The 21408-nt window shown below is 41.0% G+C and overlaps 1 protein-coding gene across 7 annotated transcripts in view; it reads left to right on the top strand.

The window, feature by feature from the left end:
• The window catches only part of zdhhc11 (zDHHC palmitoyltransferase 11), a 123090-nt gene extending 117076 nt beyond the window's left edge, over positions 1–6014 (top strand). For all 7 annotated transcript variants that reach the window (XM_073024161.1, XM_073024160.1, XM_073024162.1 and 4 more), the window contains exons 9-11: positions 728–836; positions 2813–2897; positions 5418–6014. In XM_073024161.1, the coding sequence (XP_072880262.1) occupies positions 728–836; positions 2813–2897; positions 5418–5809 (586 nt within the window). In that variant the 3' untranslated portion in view covers positions 5810–6014. The remainder of the gene's footprint in view (positions 1–727; positions 837–2812; positions 2898–5417) is intronic.
• The last annotated feature ends 15394 nt before the right edge of the window (positions 6015–21408 follow it).

Raw genomic sequence — 21408 nt, forward strand, 5'->3', positions numbered from 1 at the left:
GCGCTTCCTCAGTTTAGGTACCCTGAAATCCTATATCTCAGAGGAGGAGCATTCCACTATCTGAAATAACATCCTGCCTACACTTGTTAATCCATCTAATTTCACAAGCTTAAGTTCTAGCACGTGCCTGTTCTTGCCTAAATCTGGACACTCTAATCCTGTCCACTCCAACAATGGCCAATCCGTTTGCACCTCACTACTTTTTATTGGCTCCTGCCGCATGCCTAAAAGATCATAGATATTGTAGCTGCTGAATAGTTCCGAAAGGCCTCGTTCTTTTTAAACCTCTCGTTGCCTCACCAGCAGATAACCTCTTGTGATAATTGCAGCCCGTTGAAAAGGTGCTGTTGTAACTTATAATCTTCCATCCCTGGGTTCTTCTTGTGCAGAAAGTGGTAGGGGTAGAAATAGAAGTGTTCTGTAGAACTTTAACTTTGAAATAGCAAACTGTCCATGCCCAACTGGATGTCTGCTGAATTACATGCTCCACAGTTGTAGAATATTTCTGCTGAGAGCTCATTCTACTTGTACCTTGGCCACAAGTGAGTGCTTCCAATGACAAAAAATTCCAGGAACAAATCCAGTGGATGTAATTACTGGTTTAAAATTCAATTGATTTTGGGAAGAGTCAAAAGAAATAAAGTATTTGGATGGGATTTTTAAATCAAATGAATTACTCTGGTTATTTGTACAGACTTGTGAGACATCTCCTTTCTCCTCTCACTAGTGCTTTAAAATACCAAGATCAAGGTCCAGCTGCCAGCAGGTTGTCCAATGGAATCTGTCTAGAGGCTTCCAGTGTTTCTACAGCTATAAGCTCTTCTCATAGTGGACAGGTATCTTTTAAGGTTTAGTTCCAACAGATCTTGATTGCTTATTAACACATGATTTTGCCAGGGCCAGAAGAATACAGTATTGAAAACAATTTTAAGACTATTTAATAATTTCCATTTTGGATTGCATGTGACTATCAACTACCACTGCACAATATTAGGCTGACCTGCTAGTTATCTTTGATATTATTTAATATGACTGACTATTAAGGCTTGAAAACCAAGTAGATTGCAAGTTCTAACTCTGATTTCGACATATGATTATGTGGGGCTGCAGGTGTGTTTCATCCCATTGGACAGCAGCAAAGAAAGGTTTAGAAAGCATTCTCATTTCTGATCAACATTTAATAAATGGGAAAGGTGCTTGTATGGTACCTCTCCAGATTCAGTTGGCCGTTTGTGCCCAAATAGCCCTGTTTCCACACACTCTGACAAGATCCGTGTGTTGAAGGCTCCTTAGGGTAAGATTTATACCTGATATCTAGAGACAGATGAGATCTTACAGAAAACAAATAAAACTACAGGTGCTGGAATCTAAAAACAGAAATGCTGGGAAAACACAGCCAGCCAAGGGGTGTCTCTGGAAAGAGAAATTTAATTCCTGTTTCAGGTTGAAGGTACTTCATCAGGTATTTTGACAAATGTAAAAGAAACACAATGGGGAGCGAGCCATATTTTTTCCCGGGTCTCCTCAATTATTGATTAGGGTTGTGGCTGACCTTGTGGCCCAGGTTATTTTCCCTATTCAATATACACAGCCTCTCATTCTCAACTTTCAAAAAATATATCCCTTATTCTTAAAAAGAGAGTGGACACAGTCCACTGCATAGGGGGTTAAAAAGTTAAACTGACTTGTGTGAAAGAAGTTCCTCCATCGCATCAAGGAGAGGAGAGAAGTTCTCCATAATGTCCTGGGCAATATCACCGTCGTTATCATCATTATGTGCCATGTCATATGATGTGGGTGATCATTATTCTTGGCAAATTTTTCTACAGAAGTGGTTTGCCATTGCCTCCTTCTGGGCAGTGTCTTTTACTAGACAGGTGACCCCAGCCATTATCAATGCTCTTCAAAGATTGTCTGTTGGTTGCATAACCAGGACTTGAGATATACACCCGTTGCTGATACGACCATGGCTTCATGTGACCCTTATTGGTTGTGGGGGGGGGGGGAGCACTAAGCAGGTGCTACACCTTGCCTAGGGATGACCTGCAGGCTAGCAGAGGGAAAGAACACCTTACACTTCCCTTGGTAGAGACATATCTCCACCCTGCCACCCAATTACCATATACATCCCTCATTAAATTAGAAAAAATTATCTGGTCATTGCTAACCATGGCTGTTTCTAGCAATGGGTGTAAATTGGGGGATATATTTCCTACATTACAGCAATAACTACATTTTTAAATGACTTGATCAGCTGTAAAGCATTTGGGACCCTGAGAAGTGGTGCAAGGCACTAAGTTTCTGCAAGCCTTTCTTGCAGCAAAAGTTTGGAGAAGCTGCAGTTGGAATATTGTGTGTAATCCTGAATGTTGCATTGAGGAAGAATGTGGAGGCTTTGGAAATGGTACAGAAGAGGTTCACGGGGATGCTGCCTGGATCAGAGGGTACGAGATGTAAGGAGAAGATGAACAGTTGGGTTATTTTCAGTGGATCATTGAAGACTGAGGGGAGATTTAATAGAAGTGCACAGCATTTAATGAGGAGCATTGATAGGGTAAGCAGTAACTACTTTTCCCAGGATATAAATGTCAAATAGAGGACATACACTTAAAGTGAGAGGCGGAAGTTCAAAGGAGACATGCAGGGTAATTTTTTTTTACGGAGTGTGGTGGGTGCGTGGAATGTGCTGCCAGGGGTAGTGGTGGAATATGTGCAGTATCTTTCCATGTTCATAACATGACCATCAGCTTCAACATAGTGAAAATGTTCATATTCCATTCCACTCAATCTTTTCTCATGTGTCGATTTCTAGTCACTGAATATGAAGATCAAAAATGGCTCTAAAGGGGCCTTTCACTTCGATGAAACTAAGTTCACTTCTGAGAGAACATCCACTGGTAAGGAATAGATTTTTAGAAATTTTATCAGCAGTTCCAAAAAGATATCATTGTCAGCTGGGTACAAAGATAATGTGATGTATTCATGTGGCTCCTTTCTATTTAGTATGAACTAGCCTGGCATGTTTTTACCTTCCACTTATTTATCTAGCGCTCCATTGAAAATTGTGATTAGATCTGATTCTCCAACTCTATTAGACAATGCTTTCCAGGTCATCATAAATCATAGTCTTTAAATAAAAACTCATCTGTATCCATTGGTATCTGGCCCTCCTTGCAAGCAAAAATTGTTCTTTTTTTTCTTTTGAAGCTCCCCATGATTTTGAATACTTTTGTTAAGTATTTGTTAAGTATTTTTGTTAAGTATTTTTGTAACATTCTCTCCTATTGCACTTCATTTGTTCTAACACCCTGCATTTTCTATTTCTGTCTCAGTTTTTGCTGTTGCTCTTGGCTGCACTTGCATTTCTTTGCGTTTATTAGATGCATGGGTTAGGGAAATGGGCTGTTACTGAGATGCGTCTTGTAACATGGAGAACTAAGATTCAAAAAGCAGCTTCTCTTATCCCCTGGGTGCTGGTGAAAAAAGCTTATTCCCATGCCATTATTATAGAGTTCTTTATCTCTTTTCAGGGATTGCAGCATTTAGAGTTTTTTAAAAATCTAGATAGCATCTTTGATTTTGGTGGTGAATTTAAAAGCAGTATTGAATGTTGTTCAGAGATGTGCAAACAAAAATATAGATAATATCACAGTTATCATCTGCTTGATGGGTAAAATGGCCAACCTCCATGATGACCAGACTCGGCTATCAGTGTGCAGCACCAACACGTCTGGAACACGGGGGTGCCACTGTCATGTAGCAGTTAGCGCAACATGTTTACGTCTTGGGGAGCTGGAGTTCAATTCTGATAGATAGATAGATAGATAGATACTTTATTCATCCCCATGGGGAAATTCAACTTTTTTCCAATGTCCCATACACTTGTTGTAGCAAAACTAATTACATACAATACTTAACTCAGTAAAAAATATGATATGCATCTAGAGCACTATCTCAAAAAGCATTAATAATAGCTTTTAAAAAGTTCTTAAGTCCTGGCGGTTGAATTGTAAAGCCTAATGGCATTGGGGAGTATTGACCTCTTCATCCTGTCTGAGGAGCATTGCATCGATAGTAACCTGTCGCTGAAACTGCTTCTCTGTCTCTGGATGGTGCTATGTAGAGGATGTTCAGAGTTTTCCATAATTGACCGTAGCCTACTCAGCGCCCTTCGCTCAGCTACCGATGTTAAACTCTCCAGTACTTTGCCCACGACAGAGCCCGCCTTCCTTACCAGCTTATTAAGACGTGATGCTGTCTATAGGAAATTTGTACGTCCTTCCTGTGAGCACGTGGGTTTCCTCCGTGTGCTCCAGCTTCCTCCCACATTCCAATGACGCACTGGTTAGTAGGTTAGTTGATTATGGTAAATTGTCCATTCATTAGGTTAGGGTTGAATAGGTGGGTTTTTAGGTAGTGCGGCTCTTTGGGCAGGAAGAGCCTGCTCCTCACTGTATCTCTAAATAAATTAATTAAATAAAACATGGGCACTTTTCTAGGTGCCATTTAACAAAGTTCAGACTGATGAACCTTTTGTCAAGTTATTTCAAGTCACACAGTCCTTCGGATAAGATGTTGCAATGAGATAACATCTACCCTTATAGCTGATTGTAAGATATACTACTGTTTTACAGAATAGTTGGAGGTACCGTATGTTCCTAATATTCCCGGAAGTGTCCATCTTGCAACCAACCATAGAAAATTATGCAAATTATATCTATTCAGTTATTTGCATTGTTTTTTTTGTGGTATCTTGCTGAGTGCAAACTTAGTCATTTCAACTGTCTCAGGAAGAATATTTAAGAAATGCTCAATTGGCCATGAAGTATTTTTGTCAGATAGTGCCTAACCTACTGATTATTTCCAGTACTTTGGGTTTTTTTCCCTTAAGTATCAGATTACAGCATTTGTTTGCACTTACTTTGTATTTGTTCTATTTATGTAGTACATTTTAATTAGCAGATATATTTCAGAAAGCAAATACCAAAATAAACAGCGAAAAAATTAGTTCCTGAGCTACTGGAACAAGAGTTCAGTCAAGGAAGTGGGTCAACTGGTTCCTTAAGAGGAAAGAGAGGCTAAAGGCTTTGGTGAGGAAATTCAAGAACATGACTACATAGGGAGCCGCAAAAAATGGGCGCTGGTTGTATACTGAGGTAACAGATAATGCAATGGCCAAAATTGTAGAGCCATGGAGAATTTATGCAGAGCTTAAAGACCTAAAGAACTAAGGAGTAGTGGGCATGGAGTACAATAGAGCAGTTTTAAAGTTGATATTTAGAGAACTGGGAGGTAACATTGGCCAGTGTGTTGGAACTCAGTCCAGCTTGGCAATCCAAACCATCCCCAAATAGTTTTTCCATAAAGAATAAATGCAACTGTACTTTATTTAATCCTTTTCTTACTGTTCTCAACAGTTAGCTCCATTCCTGATCCACTGGAAAACTCTGAAGAAATGCTACAGAATGATCAGAAGAACTTCCAGGGATCTCATCGCCAAAGCTTGGAGTCTATAGAAGAGATCCCAGTGGTACAAAGCCCTCTTGGCAGTGCGTCAATGGACAGTGGATGCAAGGAAGGAATGACTAATACAGAGAAGTGTTTTGACGCATCCAACCAAAGTGCACTCCCTGATAACTCTCCGAGCTTCCTAGTAAATCCAAGAGACTCCTCACAGTTATCCACAAAAGCTGTGAACCAGCAACCAACAAGGACTTACCTGGTTAAGCAGGATACTGAAACAACTTACCGGCGGCACAGCCAATTACCACAACAGTCCAGTAAAACTAGCCAGATTAGTCTTGGGTAAATCAAGTTCCCCTAAAACTTTTGAGCTGTCAGCATCGATTTAAATTACCAACGTTAAAGTTGTCTTTCTTCAATTATTCAACAATCGGTGCATCAGACGAATATAGAATTTCTGTGTGTGAAATTATTTGTGTCAAGTGTCCCACTCCCTCTGTATCTGCATAGAGTGATAGATCTTGTTTATTAAAGGAATCATTTCTATAGGAGATTCTGGCTAATGTGAGCCACTTGGAATCAAATATTCTGGAGACCCTCTTTTTGACATGAGTGGAGTCCCTCATATTCTTATTCTCATACTTGGGACCCTGTGCCAAATTTTGGGGGAATAATAGAGGCAGTCACATGACTCCTGAAAGGGCACATCTGCACATGTTGACCCATCCACTGGAAGAGGGAAAGACTCATCCCACTCATCGAGAATCCCACCCTGACTCGAGAGAGAGGATAGGGATGGTTTTATTTCTTAAGGCAGGCAGGAACCATGGAAAGAAAGGAAATCAATCATCCTGAGCATCTAATCACATTCTCTCTTCAACTTGCAATGATTAGCCTGAGATCCTGAAAACTTCCACCAATTTTGGTTTTTTTTTTTACCTTGCACCACCTGAAATTTTGGGCCTCTGTTATTACCATAATAACTGCTTGTGTCACCCCTGATGCTGTCCCTCAGGGTTGAGGATGCATTACTACTTCCACCCCAGTTCAGTGTGGACTGAGCTTGCTTATGGGGTCACTGTGGAAGCTGCCAGCCTTGTCATGGGTGGGTGGGTGGTGAGTGAGTAGTTTGGGAGGTGCTGTGCCCCTTCACCTGGGCTTCTGTGTGTACCCGATGAAAAGACTCGGATGTTCACCATGTCCTCCTGGATATTTCTTCTCCACTTTGATCAGTCAGGGCCCAGGAATTCCCATGAGTCAGTGTGTGATTTTTGTCTTGGTATAGAGAATTTGAAATTTAACTCTGAAGCATACACCACTTTGCTGGTGAGCAACAGTGCTGCAAAATAGGAACATCAACAGTTTGAAAACCCTCTCCAATTTCTTTCAGCCAAAGTGCACCTAATAACGTAAAGCCAGTTCCAGATTACAAGATTAACTATTTCCAAACCTGAGCCACCTTCAAAAGCCAGTACATAAAATATACCAAAATATTCTTGAACTGTCTTCGACCTGAAATGTTAACCCTGTTTCTTTTCTCGCATATGCAGATTGAGTATTTCCAGAATGTTTCCTTTTTATGTTGCAGAGAAGTATATTTGACCTAGCGGCATAAATTACTTTAGCAAGCATATATTTGGTACCTTCACCTTCCATGCATATAGACTTCATGTTGAACTGATAGCCAGCACAACACGCAGTTAGAATCTGATTTGATCTTAGCAGTTGCACCCTTAGTTTTGCAGCACCCACATTCCAGAAGCTCACAGAAAGGGAAGAGCTGCTTTTAACCAAATTTACATATAACACATCTACTTTTCTAGAATGAGGGCTGTTAAATGTGAACAAGGTTATGCTTTTATACACAAACAAGCATGTAGAATTCTTTTATGTTATCAACACAATTCATCCTTGGTTCTGGAATATGTTGAAAAGCTTTTTGTTTGTCCTGTGGAGTAGTTCCTTTCTAACAGGAGTCACTTGTTAAGGGGCATATTTAAAGTGGAGTTTGATAGTTACTTGATTAATCAGGGTATCAAAGGTTACAGGGAGAAGCAAGGAGAATGGGGTTGAGAGGGATAATAAATCAGCCATGATTGAATGGCGGAGCAGAATCTTTGGGCCAAATGTCCTAATTCTGCTCCTAGGTCTTATAAGAGGTAAAAGAGAGAGGGGATACAAGTGTTAAGAGATAAAAGATTAGCTTTATTTGTTACATGTACATCAAAAGACACAAGGAAGTGCATCATTTTGCATCAACAAGCAACACGGTCTGTGAATTGTGCAGCTCACAAGGATTGCCACGTTTCCAGTACCAACATGTTATGCCCACAAGTAACTGACTAACCCTAACCATACATCTTTGGATTGTGGGAAGAAACCCACGTGGGCAAGGGGAGAATGTACAAACTCCTTACAGACAGCTTGGGAATCGAACTCGGGATGGGTGATCGCCGGTGTTGTAATCGATACATTACTGTGTTACACTTTTGATTGGTCTGATACTGCAGTGAGAATGAATGTGAAACTATTTATTCCTAGTGATAACAACTTTTGAAGTATCTTCTACATTTAAGTCATGATGTTCAGTTATTTGGAAGAAATAAGATATAAATGTAAAATGAAATGAATTCTTGTATCTATTAATACCTACACTAATCCATTTGAGTAAATGATATTTACTCAATGATCTTTATTAAATATTTTCAGTGCTGCCAATCTATAATGTAAAAATCAATTCCATTCTCTCTATACTTTTAGTTTAAAATACTTCAATCATAACTTGTTGCATTACTATTTATGATAGAAATTACCTAGGCATGCTGTCATATTCTAAATACAGCCTTCATTCAGTAGTGAATTTAAATGGCAAACACGAGGAAATCTGCAGATGCTGGAAATTCAAGCAACACACACAAAATGCTGGTGGAATGCAGCATGTCATGCAGCATCTATAGGGAGAAGCGCTGTCGACGTTTCAGGACCTGACGAAGGGTCTCGTCCCGAAACGTCGACAGCGCTTCTCCCTATAGATGCTGCCTGACCTGCTGCATTCCACCAGCATTTTGTGTGTGTTGCTTCATTCAGTAGTTCTTGTCAGGAGGACACTGTTCCAGTGTGACAAATTACAACATGCATTTTCCATTATAAATCTTGATGTAAAAAAATTATACTTGGGAAGTATAAAAATGACAATTTTGACTTGAATTAGGACTGAATTATTTCTTAATCATGATCCAGTTATTCTGCGCTGTTAGATCCTATATGTGAAGACTATAGTTGGCCTTCATTTCCTGTATCTATTACTACAAGAGTTTCATTAATGTTGAGTTTTAAATATTGAAAATCAGAATCAGGTTTAAATGGGAAATCATCAAATAATCATTACTTCAGTTGCTTATGGCCAGATGAAAGTCAGGGCACAGATGTTTATCATTAAACTTAAGTGAACATAACCAGCTAGAGTTGAATCAGTACTTGAATAGAAATGTTCGAAGAACCATAGGATGAAGGCAAGTAGTGTGTATTGGTGTTTTTCTGAAGACCCATTATATTATCAGGGATAATGATGTGCACTATGGTTTTGACATACCCTTTCCTGCTTACACAGGGATGGATTGTGTTATCGATCTAGAGTTTCGTTTATCTTACAAATGCACTATTCTGTTGACTGTGTTCAATGTGACAGTTTTTAAGATGTAATAGTTATGATTTGGTTTGTGTTTTAGTACCCATTATGTCAAACTTGAAACTGTTTTTAAATGTGCAAATGTATATAAAACAAGATTTTGTAATATTTTTATGTCACTTTCACTGGTGTTGAAAGCTGTTTAGAATATTTCATTCTGTTTCTTTGGTAAATTCTGCTTATTCTAAGGTTATGTTCAGACTTGGCACAGCATCTAAATCCAGTGTTCCTAACCTGGGGTCCACTGACTTCTTGCTTAATGGTATTTGGTCCATGGCATAAAAAAGGTTGGGAACCCCTGATCTAAATTAAACCAGTGTTGTATATAATATGTTAGCCACATAAGAAATTGAGAATGCAGATATTTCAAGTGCATTTCCGATTTGTTTATAAAAGATGAGTAATAAAGAAAATCATTGGGTGTGTGATCTCCATGGTTACATGGCATAGACATATGACTTGGATTAAATTTTTTCATATACATATATATAAGTTGTTGAAACCTTATGATTTTATTAATCAAGGAACTGCACATCATTTCACTTAGGCAGATTAAAGTTTTCCAACCTCAGTACTGACTTCATTTCCTCAGCATGTTACTTTAATCTAATAATTTCTGTGATCATTATCACTATTCATTGTTTTATTAAATTCCAGATTAATAACAGACTCCAAATTATTTGTCCAGTAATTTAACTGCAGTATCCCCACCATGCCCATTGGCAGAGAATAAAGGTAACAATTTGTCTATCTTGCTCCTCCCAAACTATTCCAGATACATCTTAAATTGTCTTCAAAGATTCAGTGGTGGGAAAATACGGTGAAAATTCTTAAAATTCCTATAGTTTAATATAGCCAGTAAGCTTGAATGTGTCTTCCTGCTGATTGTTTAGTAGCTGATAGAGCAGTACCACAGACTGGTGAAGGGCACAATGTGAGCCTATAGAGATGGGTGTAGAGGTTTTGCTGGCCTACTCTCTCCTTGGCATTATAAGGAATATAAGACATAGGCCATCTGGCCCATTGAGCCTGTTCCGCCATTCAATTAGATCATAGCTGATCTAACCAGGGACTCGTTTCCACCTACTCGTTTTCCCCCATAACTCTTAATTCCCCTACTATCCAAAAATCTATCCAACCTTGTTTTAAATATATTTACTGAGGTAGCCTCCACTGCTTCATTGGGCAGAGAACTCCACAGATTTACCACTGAGAAAAGCAGTTCCTCCTCATCTTGATCCTAAATTTACTGCCCTGAATCTTGAAGCTATGTCCCCTAGTTCTAGTCTCACCTACCAGTGGAAACAACTTTCCTAGCTCTATCTTATCTATCCCTTTCATAATTTTATGTTTCTACAAGATCTCCCCTCATCCTTCTGAATTCCAGCGATCTATCGTGTGGATAGTCAGAGGCTTTTTCCCAGGGCTGAAATGGCTAGCACAAGAAGGCTCAGTTTTAAGGTGCTTGGAAGTAGGTACAGAGGAGATATTGGGCAGGTTTTTTACGCAGAGAGTGGTGAGTATGTGGAATGGGCTGCCGACGCCAGTGGTAGAAGTGGATGCGATATAGGGTCTTTTAAGAGACTCCTGGACAGGTACATGGAGCTCAGAAAAATAGAGGGCTATGGGTAACCCTAGGTAATTTCTTAGGTAAGGACATGTTCAGCACAGCTTTGTGGGCTGAAGGGCTTGTATTGTGCTGTAGGTTTTCTAGGTTTCTATGAGTACAGTCCCAGGCAATTCATTCACTCCTCATAGTCTTAACCCCCTCATCTCTGGAATCAACCTGGTGAACCTCGTCTGCACTGCCTCCAAAGCTAGTATATCCTTCCTCAAGTAAGGAGGCAAGAAATGCATGCAGTACTCCAGGTGCAGTCTCACCAGTACCCTGTACAGTTGCAGCATAACCTCCCTGCTCTTAAATTCAATCCCTCTATCAATGAAGGCCAACATTACATTTGCCTTCTTGATAGGCTGATGTACCTGCAAACCCACCTTTTGTGATTCATGCACAAGCACTCCCAAGTCCCTCTGCACAGACTTGTTGCAATTTTTTGACATTTAAATAATAAGCTAATCTTACAATTTTCCTTATAAAGTGGATGACCTTGCATTTACCAGCATTGTACCCCATCTGCCAGACCCTTGCCCACCCACTTACCCTATCTATATCTCTGTGCAGACTTTCTATATCTTCTGCGCAGCTTGCTTTTCCACTCAGTTGAGTGTCATCAGCAAACTGAGATACACTACACTCGGTCCCCTCTTCCAAATCGTTAATGTACATCATGAACAGTCGTGGGCCCAGCACCGATCCCTGCGGAACACCGCTCATCACTGATTGCCACCTAGAGAAGCACCCATGTGTCCGTACTCCCTGCTTTCTATTGGTTAACCAATCCTCTATCCATGCTAATACATCACCCCAACTCTATGCATCCTTAGAGAAGTTTTTTATGTGGCACCTCATCGAAAACCTTCTGGATATCCAAGTAAGTAACGTCCAACTGTTACCCTCTACCATTGTACTCATTATATCCTTGAAGAGCTCCAGTAAGCTTGTAAAGCAGGACCTGCCTTTGCTGAATCCATGCTGTGTCTGCCTGATGGATCCATTTCTTGCCAGAAGTCTTGCTATTTCTTTAATGATAGCTTCAAGCATCTGCCCAACTACAGATATTGAACTAACTGGCCTATAGTTACCTGCCTTTTGCCTGCATCCTTCTTGAACAGTGGTGTGACATTTGCCTTCTTCCAATCCACTGGGACCTGCCCAGAGTCCTGAGAATTTTGGTAAATTATCACCAAAGCCTCTACTATAACCTCTACCATTTCTTTCAGTACCCTGGGATGCATTCCATCAGGACCAGGGGACTTGTCAATCTTTATGCCCACAGGTTTGCTCAGCCCTACCTCTTTAGTGATAGCCATTGTATCAAGGCCCTCACCTCCCATCACATCCATACCATCTCTCTTTGACATGGTAGACATGCCATCCACTGTGAAGACTGACACAAAATAGTCATTCAAAGCCTCGACCATATTATGGGGGCTGCAAGGAGAAGAGCTAACTAGAATGTCACAGGGGCTTCTGAGAGTGCCTCTGGATGGCTATGGATCAAGATATGTGACCCAAGGACTGATAATGCTGGGCCACAACCCAGGGCCTGATCAAACCTGTCTGAGTCACCTAGGTGAGGGTGTCTGATGTTGAAAGACCCAAAACGCCTGATGACCCCAATTTACCTCAGTGATGATGTGTTCCAGCACGTCCTAGGATGGATCTCAAGCTTCAAATGTGAAAATGTTATTTGATCATGCATTTTTCTGAGGCCCTCCATTGGTCGAAGTCGACCATGGTTATTGTGTCCTAGTTGTCCATGGGATACGCAAGCCAGTGCACTCCGGTATGGGGAGTAAGCTGTTGCTCGTGTAGTAGGCTGCCCCTCTCCATGCAGCTGATGAATCCAAATGAGTGGCAGAGACCAATACAGTTTGGCACCAGTGATATCGCAGGAGCTGCCAGTCTGTATTGAGCTCAATGTCTTAGGGACTCCAGCTCTGGATATTTCCTTGGGGTTTTCTCCTGAAGCCTTCCCCGTAGTGGGTATAGTCACAAGGCAACAGAGGTTTGAGACAGAATTTTCCTTCCCCAAGATGAGCTGCCAACCATGGCTGAAGAGCCCCAAAAGCCTGAAGCGATTGGTTTTAAGGTGCCAGTGGCTCACCTTTGCTCCTTCTCCAGTCAGTAGAAACAGTTCTGCTGGACATGGTAGCTAAGCCACATGTGAAGGGCAGGAGCTGGACTTGGTATTCAGAGGCTGTTTGAGACTCACGCCATTGTGAGCATTTAATAGGTAGTGGCATCTTACCCCCACTACCTCCCCTGGCAATAACAACCTTAATCATAAAAACATAGCTCCTTACGGTTATAAATCTCAAGAGAGTTGGTGAAAAAGAAAATTACCAATGTTATACAGAAAGCCTATTGACTTGGATTTAATTTTTGACTTGGTTTTATTGAATTGGTATAATTTTACTATTAAAAGAAAAGCACATCAAATTTCAGTCGGACAGATTACAGCAATTTGTTGTATTTCAACAGTTTGTTGAAACTGTTGAAATTACAATTTCATTTCCCAAACATTTGTAAAATATTACAATAGTTTCAGTGGTTATCATAATTATATTTTTCTTTTCCCAAATTCCAGTTTGTGCTGTCCTCATCTCTCTGCACTGTGCCACTGTTGCAAAAGGCTAATTTTCGTGGAATTTATACCCTGTGTTTGCATGCCTATGACAACAATTGAGCTTGAAAGATAAAACTAACCAGTCTCAACTTCCTCCTCTTCCATCATCATAGAAGTTTTTTGTTGACTAATTACATAATTTATTCTACTTTCTGTTATAAATATATTTTTAAAAAATGGAACAACACACACAAAATGCTAGAGGAACTCAACAAGTCAGGCACCATAACAGGTCTGGTTATTCCTCTCCATAGATGCTCTCAAACCAACTGAGTTCCTCCAGCATTTTGCGTGTGTTGCTCTGGATTTCCAGCATCTGCAGAATCTCTGGTGCTTGAGTATATGTTTAACAAAAATCTCATCTTACTCCCGTATTATAAATGTAACCATAGTGTACTAAAATCTGCTAGTAGTAGACTGCTAGTAGTAGTACTAGATGTAGTAGTAGATCTAGTAGTAGATAGTTGAAAAGTACTTTTACTTCTCAACTTCTCATTATTCACTCCACCAAATCCCTTTTAAAGTCTATATAACTTCCTTACGTTTATATTGTGACTGTACTTCCAGAGTTACTTTGCTGTTCACCACTGGGATGCAAGATAAATATTTGCTTCATTTATTAATTTGTATTTTCTATTTAGAGGTTCTTTAAAGAGCAGGTGTCTAAGACTACATTCATCTTTCCAAATGCAGCCTCACTGTTAACAGGTAAAACCTCACAATCACTTTCACCATTCCTCTTGCACACTCAGTGAGGCCTGAGTGTTCTATTCACTTCCTTAGAAGTTGGCAAAGATTTGGCATGACATCGAAAACTTTCATTCTGTTATGTTTCTTGGATTTATTGAGTATGCCCGCAAGAAAACATATCTTGGGGTTGTATATAGTGAAATACAGTATTGTACTTTGATAATACATTTAACTTTTGAACAATAACACCAGGTAATGGTCAATGCTCCCCTGCACATCTTTTCAATTGTTAATGGATATCTACATATTTCTTTCAAAATATCACATTAAATTATAGGGATGGATAACCCGGTTTCTTCTCCATATTTTTAAATTGCTGTTTTTCTCATGTTGATTATTCTTTGGATAATTTAAGCAAATTTGGAAATTGATTCTTTAAAGATTCTTGTATTTCCTGGAGAGAAAACCTATTTCTCTGCAAACTCGTAGCAAGAATCAGCATAGAGGGAGCTTGGAGTTGATCTCTCCGAAAGTGGCAACACAAGTATTTGGGGTGGCAAAGAAGGTGTGCTACATACTTGTCTTTACTAGTCAGAGTGTGGAATATAAACATCAGATATTGTTCATTTGTTGATCCACATTCCAGCATCTGCAGTCTCTTGTGTCTCCATGAAACTTGTGGTCATATTGCACCTGTATAAAATTTAGTTTTGGCCACATTGGAATATTGTGGGCCATCCTGATCAAAACAGGAATTTGGACAGGATGCAAGAGAGGTTCACCAGGATGTTGCATGGATTAGAGAACACTACCTATAAGGAGAGATTGCACACATTTGGATCATTTTTCTGGAGCATTGGAGGCAACCTGATATAAAATTATGTAAAAGTATATAAAAATTAAGCGATGGTCTGACATGTTAAAATAACCATGGCTGGAATGATCTGACAAATGGAACATTTGATGCCAGCTGCAGTCACAATTTAACCACAAGTTATGTGACTGTCAACTTTCATCCAGTAAAAATGCACAAATGACAGTATAATAAACATATTCAGTCTTGGTATGGTTACTTGATGGTGAGATAATATCTTAGACAATTGGGAAGAAAACCCTAAGGAATATTTTAATTAGTGTTGACTTCCTCTTCTGTAATGACTTCTTATTTTTTCACTGTGGTTTGCATGATGTGAATATTCCAAGATATGCTGCTACTAAATTCATCTTTCTTCCCCCCCCCCCCCCACTCTATCCTTTCTGGAGGAATCAGTCTCTACGTGATTGCCTTGTCCACTTGTTCCTCCCCACTAACATTTAACACAGTGACACTTAATACAGGCCAGTGAGTGAGTGGGCCAGTGAAGGAGTGGAGATTTGAGGCTTTGACTCGAGAGATTCTGGCAGTTTTGGCAGTTGGACTGTACAATCAAGTCAATCAAGATTTGAATAGCTCAGCAGAAAGCCGTTCATTAGACAATCAAGATCTGAATAGCTCAGACTCAGCAGAAAGCAGCTGATTGGGCAATCGAGGTCAGGTGACCAAGCAGTTTGAAAAGCTCAAACAAATAAATAGAGGGCTACCTCAAGTGGAGCGGCCAGTGAAGGAGTGGAGATTTGAGGCTTTGACTTGAGAGGCTTCGACGAGAAGAGGCCGAGGACGAGCTTCACTTCAAGTGAGGTAAGGCCGGGTAAGTTCCTTTCAAAGGAGGAAGTTTCAAAGTTGAGGCAAGTATTGGGTAGGTCATGGCAGCTGAGATCGGCCCCGTGGTTTGTTCATCCTGCAGCATGTGAGAAATCAGGGATACTTCCAGTGTCCCTGACGATTATGTGTGCAGGAAGTGTGTCAAACTGCAGCTTCTGGCAGACCGCATTGAGCGTCTGGAGCTGCGATTGGATTCATACTGGAGCATCCACGATGCTGAGAAAGTTGTGAATAGCATGTTCAGTGAGTTGGCCACACCGCAGGTAAAGGCTACACAGGCAGAAAGGGAAGGGGTGGCCACTAGACAGCGTAGCAGTAGGCAGGTAGTGCAGGAGTCCCCGGGGTCATCTCCCTCCTAAACAGATATACTGTTTTGGATACTGTTGGGGGAGATGTCTCATCAGGGGAAGGCAGCAGCAGCCGAGTTCATTGCACCATGGGTGGCTCTGCGGCACAGGAGGGAAGGAAAAGGAGTGGGAGAGCTATAGTGATAGGGGATTCAATTGTAAGGGGAATAGATAGGCGTTTCTGCGGCCGCAAAAGAGACTCCAGGATGGTATGTTGCCTCCCTGGTGCAAGGGTCAAGGATGTCTCTGAGCGGCTGCAGGACATTCTGGAATGGGAGGGTGAACAGCCAGTGGTCGTGGTGCACATCTGGTGCACAAAGATATAGGTAAAAAACAGGATGAGGTCCTACAAGGTGAATTTAGGGAGTTAGGAGATAAACTAAAAAGTAGGACCACAAAGGTAATAATCTCTGGATTACTACCAGTGCCACGTGCTAGTCAGAGTAGAAATAGGAGGATATTTCAGATGAATACGTGGCTTGAAAAATGGTGCAAGGGGGAGGGATTCAAATTGCTGGGGCATTGGAACCAGTTCTGGGGGAGGTGGGACCAGTATAAACAGGACCGTCTGCACCTGGACTGGACTAGAACCAATGTCCTAGGGGGAGCGTTTGCTACTGCTGTTCAGGAGGATTTAAACTAATGTGGCAGGGGGATGGGAACAAGTGCAGAGAGACGGGTGTAAAATGAGGGTAGAAGCAAAAAGTAGTAAGGTGAAAAGTAAAAGTGGCAGGCAGGCAAATCCAGGGCAAAAAGCAAAAAGTGCCACTTTTCAACATAATTGTATAAGGGCTAAGAGTGTTGTAAAAACAAGCTTGAAGGCTTTGTGTGTCAATGCGAGGAGCATTCGTAACAAGGTGGATGAATTGAATGTGCAGATAGTTATTAATGAATATGATATAGTTGGGATCACAGAGACATGGCTCCAGGGTGACCAAGGATGGGAGCTCAACATCCAGGGATATTCAATATTCAGGAGGGATAAACAGGAAAGAAAAGGAGGTGGGGTAGCATTGCTGGTTAGAAAGGAAATTAACGCAATAGAAAGGAAGGACATTAGCCTGGAGGATGTGGAATCAATATGGGTAGAGCTGCATAACACTAAGGGGCAGAAAACGCTGGTGGGAGTTGTGTACAGGCCACCTAACAGTAGTAGTGAGGTTGGGGATGGCATTAAACAGGAAATTAGAAATGCGTGCAATAAAGGAACAGTAGTTATAATGGGTGACTTCAATCTACATAGAGATTGGGTGAACCAAATTGGTAAGGGTGTTGAGGAAGAGGATTTCTTGGAATGTATGCGGGATGGTTTTCTGAACCAACATGTCGAGGAACCAACTAGAGAGCAGGCCATTCTAGATTGGGTATTGAGCAATGAGGAAGGGTTAGTTAGCAATCTTGTCGTGCGAGGCCCCTTGGGTAAGAGTGACCATAATACGGTGGAATTCTTCATTAAGATAGAGAGTGACATAGTTAATTCAGAAACAAAGGTTCTGAACTTAAAGAAGGGTAACTTTGAAGGTATGAGACATGAATTCGCTAAGATAGACTGGCAAATGATACTTAAAGGGTTGACGGTGGATATGCAATGGCAAGCATTTAAAGATCGCATGGATGAACTACAAAAATTGTTCATCCCAGTTTGGCAAAAGAATAAACCAGGGAAGGTAGTGCACCCGCGGCTGACAAGGGAAATTAGGGATAGTATGAAGTCCAAAGTAGAAACATATAAATTAGCAAAAAAAAGCGGCACACCTGAGGACTGGGAGAAATTCAGAGACCAGCAGAGGAGGACAAAGGGCTTAATTAGGAAAAGGAAAAAAGATTATGAGAGAAAGCTGGCAGGGAACAAAAAAACTGACAGTAAAAGCTTTTATAGATATGTGAAAAGAAAAAGATTGGTCAAGACAAATGTAGGTCCTTTACAGTCAGAAACAGGTGGATTGATCATAGGGAACAAAGACATGGCAGACCAATTGAATAACTACTTTGGTTCTGTCTTCACTAAGGAGGACATAAATAATCTTCTGGAAATAGTAAGGGACTGAGGGTCTAGTGAGATGGAGGAACTGAGGGAAATACATGTTAGTAGGGAAGTGATGTTAGGTAAATTGAAGGGATTAAAGGCAGATAAATCCCCAGGACCAGATGGTCTGCATCCCAGAGTGCTTAAGGAAGTAGCCCAATAAATAGTGGATGCATTAGTGATAATTTTTCAAAACTCCTTAGATTCTGGATTAGTTCCTGAGGATTGGAGGGTGGCTAATGTAACCCCACTTTTTAAAAAAGGAGGGAGAGAGAAACCAGGGAATTATAGACCGGTTAGTCTGACATCGGTGGTGGGGAAAATGCTAGAGTCGGTTATCAAAGATGTGATAACAGCACATTTGGAAAGAGGTAAAATCATTACACAAAGTCAGCATGGATTTGTGAAAGGAAAATCATGTCTGATGAATCTTATAGAATTTTTTTGAAGATGTAACTAGTAGAGTGGATAGGGGAGAGCCAGTGGATGTGGTATATTTAGATTTTCAGAAGGCTTTTGACAAGGTCCCACACAGAAGATTAGTGTGCAAACTTAAAGCACAAGGTATAGGGGGTATGGTATTGATGTGGATAGAGAATTGGTTGGCAGACAGGAAGCAAAGAGTGGGAGTAAATGGGACCTTTTCAGAATGGCAGGCAATGACTAGTGGGGTACCGCAAGGCTCAGTGCTGGGACCCCAGTTGTTTACAATATATATTAATGATTTAGACGAGGGAATTAAATGCAGCATCTCCAAGTTTGCGGATGACATGAAGCTGGGCGGCGGTGTTAGCTGTGAGGAGGATGCTAAGAGGATGCAGGGTGACTTGGATAGGTTAGGTGAGTGGGCAAATTCATGGCAGATGCAATTTAATGTGGATAAATGTGAGGTTATCTACTTTGGTTGCAAGACGAGGAAAACAGATTATTATCTGAACGGTGGCCGATTAGGAAAAGGGGAGATGCAATGAGACCTGGGTGTCATTGTACACCAGTCATTGAAGGTGGGCATGCAGGTACAACAGACGGTGAAAAAGGCAAATGGTATGTTGGCATTCATAGCAAAAGGATTTGAGTACAGGAGCAGGGAGGTTCTACTGCAATTGTACAAGGCCTTGGTGAGACCGCACCTAGAATATTGTGTGCAGTTTTGGTCCCCTAATCTGAGTAAAGACATTCTTGCCATAGAGGGAGTACAGAGAAGGTTCACCAGATTGATTCCTGGGATGACAGGACTTTCATGTGAAGAAAGACTGGATTGTCTAGGTTTATACTCACTGGAATTTAGAAGATTGAGGGGGGATCTTATTGAAACGTATAAAATTCTAAAGGGATTGGACAGGCTAGATGCAGGAAGATTTTTTCCGATGTTGGGGAAGTCCAGAACGAGGGGTCACAGTTTAAGGATAAAGGGGAAGCCTTTTAGAACCGAGATGAGGAAAAACTTCTTCACACAGAGTGTGGTGAATCTGTGGAATTCTCTGCCACAGGAAACAGTTGAGGCCAGTTCATTGGCTATATTTAAGAGGAAGTTAGATATGGCTCTTGTGGCTAAAGGGATCGGGGGTATGGAGAGAAAGCAGGTACAGGATTCTGAGTTGGATGATCAGCCATGATCATACTGAATGGCAGTGCAGGCTTGAAGGGCCGAATGGCCCACTCCTGCACCTATTTTCTAAGTTTCTATGTTTCTAACCCTGCAAGTGTGACACCTGCCCCTACACGTCCTCCCTCACCACTATTCATGGCCCCAAACAGTCCTTCCAGATGAGACGACACTTAAGCTGCCAGTCTGTTGGAGTCACCGATTGTACGCAGCACTCCCAGTGCAGACCCGGTGAGACCCGCCATAGACTGGAGGACCACTTCGTTGATCACCTTTACTCTGTCCACCACACAAGGTGGAATTTCCCCAGAGGCCATCCATTTTAATTCTACCTCCCATTCCCATCCTGACATCCTCCTCTATGGTCATGATAAGGCCACAATCAGGCTGGAGGAGCAGCACCTCATATTCCTTCTAGGTAGCCTCTAACTTGATGGCACGAAAATTAATTTCTCTAACCTCCTCCTGCTTCTGTTTTCCCATTTGCCATTCGGACTACCCTCTTAACTCTTTTCCTTACTTGCCCATCACCCACCTTTGGTGTACCTCCTTCCCTTTCTCTTATGGTCCACGGTGTCTCCTATAATTCCTCCTCCTCCTCCTCCTTCAACCTTTTATGACCTCCGTCTATCACCTCCCAACTTCCCACTTTATTCCCCTTCCCCTCATTCACCCACCTCTCTCCTTACCTGTTTTCACCTGTCACCTGCCCATTTGTGCTCATTACATCCCCCGACTTTTTCTGCCTTCTTCCCTTCCCTTCCAGTCCTGAAGAAGGGTATTGGCCTGAAACATCAAATTTTTAATCCCTGTCCTACAGATTCAGACAGCATTTTGTGTGTGTTACTGTATTCCAAAATATGTTGCTTTGTCTGCTGTGTTAATGCCACTTTGTGGATGTCTGCCACTTTGCCACAAGCCAGACAAATGCATCAAAAGTCCTGCTGGGGGGTGGGGGGGGGGGGAAAGGTTTTATACAAAAGCAAGTTGGGCATGATCTTTTTTCCAGAATGCATGGGGCCAAACACTCAAATAAAATATAGCCAGAAGCTTCATCCTTTATTTAGGATTTCTGATATTTATATCTTGTATTAAATGTTTTGTTTTCTTTCTGTGGTTTTCAACTCCAAAGCAGTTCATTAGAGTTTTAACTTATCCTTGAATCCTGTGCAATAGGAATATTTTAATTAATATTGGATGGAAGTTGATGCATTTGATTAAAACAATGTGCATTGGGTTTGAATGTAATCCAAACTGAGACAAAAAGCTTATTTGTGGTGCTGTTGCTGCAGTTCAAGAGAGTGCAATATTGGATTGCAAGCCATTGTCAAACCACAGAGAAGGGGTGTCCTGAGATGAAAGTTAAGAAACTGTTGGTTACAGTCTCAATGTGGAATTTACTGCAACTGAATACAGATGAATATTTCCATCAGATTGGCCTTATCCGAAGGAATACAGAGCTCATAATCTTACGGTACAAAAGGAATGAAGCACAGCAGTGAATTTTTAGAAAAATGAAATTCAGGAGACAAAGAGTACATGTTAAAAATAGGAAAAAATGGGCAAGTAAAATAATTTTAATAAGGGAAATGCAATATACATAAAAATAGGACCTCTTAAAATGAAAATTATCTGT

This window comes from Hemitrygon akajei, chromosome 20, assembly GCF_048418815.1.
Source record: "Hemitrygon akajei chromosome 20, sHemAka1.3, whole genome shotgun sequence".
Lineage (NCBI taxonomy): Eukaryota > Metazoa > Chordata > Chondrichthyes > Myliobatiformes > Dasyatidae > Hemitrygon > Hemitrygon akajei.